At 40.3% G+C, this 8,387-nt stretch overlaps 1 protein-coding gene across 1 annotated transcript; it reads right to left on the bottom strand.

The window, feature by feature from the left end:
• Window positions 1-3,291: 3,291 nt before the first annotated feature.
• Window positions 3,292-7,007, bottom strand: LOC104447403 (G-type lectin S-receptor-like serine/threonine-protein kinase At4g27290). The gene is made up of 7 exons (XM_039312336.1): window positions 5,720-7,007; window positions 5,519-5,629; window positions 5,034-5,173; window positions 4,535-4,745; window positions 4,147-4,384; window positions 3,884-4,034; window positions 3,292-3,805 (listed from the first exon to the last, which is right to left on the bottom strand). Exons 1-7 carry the CDS (start codon window positions 7,002-7,004, stop codon window positions 3,521-3,523), a joined length of 2,421 nt encoding a protein of 806 aa, XP_039168270.1. The 5' UTR covers window positions 7,005-7,007; the 3' UTR covers window positions 3,292-3,520.
• Between the last annotated feature and the right edge of the window lie 1,380 nt (window positions 7,008-8,387).

Genomic DNA, 8,387 nt, shown 5'->3' with positions numbered 1-8,387 from the left:
AGGCAACTATTTCCCAATATCCCATACATGAATTTTCAAAAGGTCTAGTCTCTGTTTTTCTTGCAGAACAGACACTTCGTTATTTTACGATATGCATTGAATACATGTAGTCAGGGAGGAGTATACACCAGGTGCATTCCCAAGAGCATATACCACGTGAACAGCAATATACATTGACTGCGCGCTGTTAACTTGTAAAAATCTCATGGAATGTCACCGACCCTCAACTAAGGTAACATTTAACTCATTTCTTTCACTGTCTATTTGATTGCGAAACCTCTCCATGTAAAATCCCGGCTACTTGGGCTGCCGCAGCGAGGTGATCTCACTGTCCAACATTAGAAGCACAGATAACATAGTTGGCCTCTGTTCCGGACTTTGCTGAACGCACAAGAGACCTATCTGGATGCATCTTATAACTTCCGACATAGGAAATGAATCCTCCATTTGTTTGTCTATGAGTTCAATGGCCCTCCCTTGATGCCATAATTTCCATGTCTGAAAGTTGCAGAGTTTTAGGCAATTATAACCGTAAAGAATCAGAATACAGAGTAGAAACTTGGAGTATAAACTTACATGTCCGAGAAGGTTGAGATTATGATCGTGATGGAGCAATTCTCTTTCCTCCTGCCACTCATTATTTTTAGGACTAGGACTCCAAAGCTAAAAGCATCTGATTTGGTTGAGAAGATTCCGTCTATTGCATACTCCGGTGACATGTATCCACTACATTACATTTTGGCACACAAATACATATTATTATTTTTTCTCCCTCCTTTTCGTTCTCTCCCTCACGTCTTCTGCCCCCTCCTTCTCATGATATTTCCTCTCCCTCTCTTTTCTTCTCTCTCTCTCCCACTTTTCCTCCCCCTCACGCCGCCAACCCCTCCTACCGAAATTTCCCCCCCCTCTTTTTCTCTTCTCTTTCTCTCTCTCTCTCTCCCCTACTTTTTCCTCCCCCTCACACCAACTTTTCTGCCACAATTTCGCCCCAGCTTCCTCTCCACTTTTTTTTTTTTTATTTATTGTTTCTCTCTCCCCTCCCCCTTCTTCCTCATGCCAACCCCCAAGCAAGTCAGCCCCTTCTTCTTTTCTTTCCCTCTTTCTTTTCTTTCCTCTTCTTTTCCTAACTCTTCCATCCCTTTTTCTCTCGCGCATTTTTTCTTCCCCACCACTCTCACGTCTCTGCCGATCCTCCCTCCTCTTCTCTTGCTTCCATTTTGCCTCAAGCCTCTTCATTTTCTTCACCATCTTCTTCTTCTTTTATTTAATTTTAATCGTTATTTATTTAATTAAACATTATTTATTTAATTAATCGTAATTATTTTAGTTAACGTTGTTTAATTTTTAATTAATTATAGTTAAGCTAATTAATCGAGTTTAATTTAATTAATTTTAATTATTCTAATTAATCGTAATTAGTCTAATTAATTGTGATTATCTTAATTAATCGCAACTAGCGTAATTAATGACGGATTAACCGTTAAGTAAAATTTTATGCTCGTTTTACGAGATGAATTTACACTTAATTTTGATCGTTTGAGCATGTAATGCCATGATATTTGATTACCCATATCATGTATTTTAAATGCTATTTTTTCAAAGATGGTTTATTGGTAAGAAAATAGCAAACTTTGAAGTGTCGTGATTGGACGCCGTATTTTACATGATAAAAGGGACAATGATGTTTTAAAATGATAGTGTGCAAAGTTTGATAGGTTGATTTTAAATACGTGACCATGTGCGATTATTTTACCGGAATTTTAAATGTAAAGATTTTCCGAGGTTTGTTATTTAAACGCAAACTCTTTTACACTAGGCTAATTGACGGAAGATAAAAATCGGCTTGAGTGTTGGCGTGATTATGTGATCATTTAATTGAACCCGTCATCCAACGGGAATTTGGGGACAATGCCCGGCGGGGGTTTGGATGCCGAGTAGTGGTTGAGGCTAGACCAATGCTCTTTTATGGAATGCTGTTTAGGCGGGGGTTCTAGACGATGTCATGTTCGATGGGGTGGGATGATGCCTGATCATGCTGGAAGATCGTCAACTCGTGTGTTAGCCGTGGCCCAAGGGGTTGTAATAATCGGAACACGTGTGAATTATTGTGACGCATTGTACTTGATTATGGGGTAAAACTATTAGATATGGTATGAGATGTGCCAAAACGGATTTTACCTTATAATTATAACCCATGTGGATGCTTGGTGCACAAGAGTTATGTGTTCTAATTATTGATTATGCTTGTTGTATTTATAATGGCATATCTAATGTACTAATATGCAGGAGTGTGCCAAGACAATGTAAGATTGTATGCCATTGCATGTTTAAGCTGCCTCCAAGACTAATTTGCGTCATAATTGAGGTTTAGGCTATCAACTCGCTAAGATTTATCTCACCCTGTTGTTGTTAACCATTTTCGGGGCTGTAGCATGGAGAATTGCTAGGTGCGGTTGTAATGGGCGCGAGATGCGACACCTTTTTGGCTAGCCTTGCCTTAGTAAAGTTTAGGTTAACCCTAATCCCTGAAAGTTTTAGAGAGGGTCAATAGGAAGTGGCCGTAAAAAGGCTTGTAATTATTAAACTTCCTAGGGGTAACAATGGACAAATAAATATGTTGTTTTCGGCAATATATTATGTGTTTTACTATCCCTATTGTTTGTTTATTGACTGGGTGTTTATTTTAACTGCTTCTGCATGTGTTTAATCGAAAGATAAAAAGAATGGGTCGGCGATGCATATTGGGACGTCGCAATTTAATTGACCACTGAGGAATGTTTGCACACTCTGGGTTTGGGGCGTGACAGTACAGAACAAGCAAGTTTTTCCAACAAGTTCTTAAGGAAAATTCAATATACGGGACGGGAGAGAGAATTTCCATTTCCCGACTAACAAATATCATGCACTGACGGACGGCAGATGATTGTATACTTCATTCCTTATTTTCAGTAAATGACATTGCCTTCTGTCTTTTTTGACCTTGCTGATTAGATTACCACTCAAAACATAAAGATGAAAGCAAGATCAAGCAAAATTTATTTTCCATGAGAAGACCAAACAATGATTATTTGCGCATACTTGCACTTGCTTTCCACATAATGAAAGAGAAAAAAGAGCAATACCCACGATTTCAGACAACGTGGGGAATGGGAAACTTCACGGAAACTCATCTGCCTAATTTATCAATTTATGCTTTTGGATTGGAATTCGTAACAACCCAAGTTGGTAACTGTATCCAAATATCCAGTTCAATAACCTTCGAAAAAGTCAGTCCTTGCTTTTCTTCCGGAAGACACTCTTTTATTTGTCAATATATAGAGTTGCGTACATATAGGGAACGAGAAGGATACACCAGGTGCATTCTCAAGAGCAAGTACTTTGTCAAAGAAGGCAGACGTTTTTTTTCATATCCTCATGAAGACAATACCATGTACTAGAGTTTCCATCTACAATGTAGCAGCTAATACCTTGACTATTACGTGCTGTTAACTATGTGTGCATGAAATCTCGTGGATCTTCACCGACCATCGAGTGTGGTAAAGGTTAACTCGCTTGTTTCGCCATCTATTTTATCATTGAATCTCTCCGTGTAAAACCCCGGTTGCTTGGGCTGCGGCAGTGAGGCACTCTCGCTGTCCAACATTCGTAGCACAGATGACATGGTCGGCCTTTGTTCCGGCCTTTGCTGAACGCACAAGAGGCCTATCTGGATGCACCTGATAGCTTCCGATCTTGGAAATGAATCCTCCATTTGTTTGTCTATGAGTTCGGTGGCCTCCCCTTGAAGCCATAATTTCCAGGCCTGAAAATTGCAGAGTCTTAGGCAATTTTATTTGAGTAATGTCAGAACTCGAAGTAGAAACTTGGAGTAGAAGCTTACATGTCCAAGAAGGTTAAAATTGTGATCATGGTGATGGAATTCTCTGTTCCTCCTGCCGCTAATTATTTCCAGGACTAGGACTCCAAAACTAAAAACATCCGATTTAGTTGAGAAAATTCCATCTATTGCATACTCTGGAGACATGTATCCGCTGCATTACATTTCAAGGCAGAAATGCATAGTTAATTAAAAAAATACCCACTAAATAATGCAGCTGAATATGGGAAATAATCAGTATTCTGATAACTTTGAAAGGCACTTACTAAGTCCCAACCACACGTTTCGTCTTGTCTGGTAGTTGATCTCCTCTGAAAGCCCTAGCCATGCCAAAATCTGATATCTTTGGGTTCATCTCACTATCCAGCAACACATTACTAGCTTTTAGATCCCGATGAATTATTCTCAATCTTGAGTCGCGATGTAAATACAAAAGTCCCCTTGCAACACCCACAATGATGTTGAACCGTCGCCTCCACACGAGAGAATTACCTGCTCTATTAGCTACAAGTGTTTTTGGCGGACCAAAATCAGCCATAGAAATTCACAGTCAAAACCACAAAATAACTTAAAATACGATCTGTCCTATCTGAGAAGAAAAGTTCGAAGTAATCAACAACATTTTCATACTAAGTTGAGGTGCTAGGAACAGACCAAATATTAAGGAGTCGAGGCTTCCATTTGGCATATATTCATAAACTAACATCCTTTCCTCTCCAGTAATACAGCATCCCAACAGCTTGACAAGATTTCGGTGTTGAAGTCTCGCAATCAACAAGACTTCATTCTTGAACTCATCACAACCCTGTCTCGAGTTCCGCGACAGCCTCTTGACAGCTATTTGAACTCCATCGGACATTAGACCCTACAATATTTATGTTCAACATTTAAGACAACCATTCAAAATGATGAAGCTAAAATCACATAACCATATCTAATTCGATAAGTACATATCCAAATCTTCTTTTCTTCATATGGGGGCCATCATATTATTTTTTTAATTGCTCTGAAATGAAAGACGGAAAGATGAATGAAACTTTTAAGCTCGTATGAGAGTTGACGAGCGTAAATACTCGATACCCTTTGTGAGGAAGCACCCTTCTCCCTTTCTTGTTATAGGAAAGGTGAATTCTTATACTGAAAAGGTCCTTACCTTATACACAGGACCAAAACCGCCCTCTCCGATTTTATTAAGAGACGAGAAGCTACTAGTCGCTTTCGTAATGTCTTCCAAGTCTAGTAACGGCAGCTCTAAGTTGTCTTCACTTCCAGACTGCACCTCCGATGTTTTCCCTGCCAAAAATAGTTGAAGACTCGTGAAAGGGAGAGACTTTTGCAGTATATCAGCTCGAAATTGTTGGATCCCCTTTGTTCTTTTAGAAAAGATCTTCATGAAGTTTGAATATCAATGAACTTAAGTTGATCCATTGGCTAGTTTAAGTGCTCATTTATATAAACCTCCCATTTATTGCTTCAACAATGCCGATGAAGCCCTGATTCTAGCATTCTTTCAAAGTTGAGCTGGAAAGATGCCTAATAGATTATACAATGTTTAAAATTGCCCTGAGGAAACTGAAACAATTGCACTAGAGATTATTAACCAAGGTCAACATTTGCTGAGGAAGAAAGACACTTTACCTAGACATTTTTTGGTTCTTCTCCTCCAGAAACAGAGTAGCAAAAGAATTGCTAGAGACAGTGATGCGGCGACTGCTGCCACCACCAACCACAATTTCCACTTATGATTGCCTACGACCCACAATGGAAGAAAATTTCAGGAACAATTTGGTAGAAAAGATGGAGACAAAAATATAACTTCACTGAATTTCGAAGATATACCTAGGTCAGACGCCATGACCCTGATGAAAACATTCTGATTTCGGCTTGATTGGATGAGCTTTCTGATGTCGAGAAGATCTCCATACCAAAGCAGACACCCGCTACCCTTCCCGACAATGTCCGCATTAGTATATGCTGTGCAAGTACAACTTTTCAGGCACTTAGTTCTACATTCGTCCAGGCTTATACTTCTGTTCACATAGTAACTCAGCATATCTGGAACCTTCACACCCTTCAGCTTCTTGAACCCTTCTCCTTTAGGACAATTCAAGGGCTTCTTCTTAACACACCCACTGGACCAAACGTACATCGCCCATTCCTGGGGCAATTTCGGCGTGTACCCAGTCAGGCAGCTGCATATCGGGGCATCACCAATCGTGCACACAGCGTTAGGCCCACATTTTGCATACACGTCGCAGGAATCGTTTGGCAACTCATGTACGACTGCCCACTGTGTATTATTGTCCCAGACCCAGCGTTGAAGTGTGCCGGAGTGGTTGAGCACGGCCCTCGTGATGGTGGAATCTTTGTTGAGTTGATAGGTATAGTACACTTCTTCGGCAGTTGTCACAAACTCGGGTTTGATGATTGCATTTGGGTTCAGGGGCAATCCACTGAACTGGATCCCATCCCATGGCCCACTTCGTTCAATTACCAAAGTGTTGCTGCGGAGGAACTTCTGGGGCAGTCCCTGGAGTTCGACTTTGTATGTGATGTCTCCGGTTGAAGGATCGTCCGAATCCCTCCAAGAAGTGAGGTACCGATTCAAACCGATCCTCCGATCCCATCCTAGCTTCATCCCCGCTAGTAACGTATCAAAAGGATGGTCAAAACTCTGCCACAGGAAATTCCCCGAACCGTTGTTGCTTTCATTTGTGAGAACCAGATTCCCGGAGTCCAGGAGCCGCGCAGTCACGTTATCGGAGGCCAGATTTGTTGTGTTCGTGGACCAAATAGCTCTTCCTGCTCCATCAACGATGACTAGATTCCCTCCCGTCTCAATCTGCAGGACTCCTGACGAGCCGTTGATTGGATCGTCCCTATTTGCCACCCAGACAATGGTCTGCACCGGGATGTTGTAGAACCAGATCCCAACATACCGGTTAGACGAATTTCCAGTGCTGAAGAATCCAAGCTTGAACTTTCCTCCTGCCGAAACTAGAGTCTCGTTATCTCTGACCGGCTGAGACAGAGTTATTATGTCAGCTGATCTGCTGAGCTCTGCTACTGTTGAAAGCAAAGTGATGAAGATGAAGAAGTGAAGAGGAGAGTGAAGAATCTCCATTGAAGAAACAGAACCCGGATAGCGAATTATATGTAATAGTGAGGGTCAGGCTTGGAGTTTTTGTCGGATTTTTGTTTTTTCAAACATGGTTGGCGGCTACGGAGGAGGGTATTTTATCTAGAAAGATGGTTGTAAGAAACAGAAGTAATTATAAATTTTATGGCAGTATTCGTTATTCAGACAGGCTTGATGGTGGCGGAAAGAATTATTTACTTGGTTTGATCAAAGTCGAATGTGCATATACGTCACGTACTTGGTGGAAGACCAGGTGAAAAATTTGTTGGATAAATCCCAGTGACAAGAGTACAGATGTTGATTAGGTTTGTCATTGGCTTAGTCGGTAAAGAATGGATCACTCTGTGTGGTTTAGGAACATCAAAATCTCGTATTTGGATTACTCGGATTGGTTATGATTCGTAGTTGATCTGATTCATGAGGTTAGTCGAATAGTTCATAGAACTCCTTCATTCTATCGACTCATCCATAATAAATCCATTCGTCTTGTCGATAGTGTCTGAATAATTCGTATTGTCCATTCTAAACTTTAAAAAAAAAAGAAAAAAAAGAATCAGTTTCGACTGTCAGATTATTTAATATTTATTTACAACATTTCAAGAAAAATTGCTGATTTTGAGATCGTCAACGTCACTGTTGATTAAGAAAAAATTACAAGGTATGAGAACAATTTCTAATTGATAGGGCCCTAAGGATTACAAACTGAAAAATGCCTTACAATCATTGAGATAAGTTACTAAGATTGGAAAAGCAAATTCACAATATATTTATATAGTTCATGATTTTTTGTAGGAAGCCACCGATTATAGGATGTTCAAAATTACAATACTTTGGGATATTAACTTGTCAATTATGATGACTTAGCGGAAAATTACAATAACTTGGGAAAACATGTATCATCACTTATGGAAATTTCAGGTACATCAGAAAGAGAGAGCGAGACCTAATTGATTAGACGGGCTAAATCAATTCCATTGAAAGAGTATAAGGAGTACATTGAACAAAACTAAAACATTAAGAACCAAACTGAACATCGATCAAGAATAGAGAGTGCACATTTGCAGTTATGAAAATAGAGGGTGCCAAGTGAAAAAGATGCGAGAAGCCAAGAAGGTCTGATTCATGTGGATTGACCCTGTTGGTGATTAGTCCGTGGCCCTGTCCCAGATGATTGCGGGTGTCGTGCTTGACTCGCCATTGTTTGACCGGAGACCTGGCCTTTTTGAAGTGTCCATTGACTCAGCTTCACGACAAGCGCATATCCTGCGTTAGTCCTAAAGACCGTGACTTTAGTAATTGTCTATCGTGTGGGGTCAATCTCCCATTGCCTCATGTATCACGAAGCTCTTGGCCCACTTCTATAAGATA

This window comes from Eucalyptus grandis, chromosome 5, assembly GCF_016545825.1.
Source record: "Eucalyptus grandis isolate ANBG69807.140 chromosome 5, ASM1654582v1, whole genome shotgun sequence".
Taxonomy (NCBI): Eukaryota; Viridiplantae; Streptophyta; class Magnoliopsida; order Myrtales; family Myrtaceae; genus Eucalyptus; species Eucalyptus grandis.
This window is presented reverse-complemented; position numbering and strand designations above follow the sequence as displayed.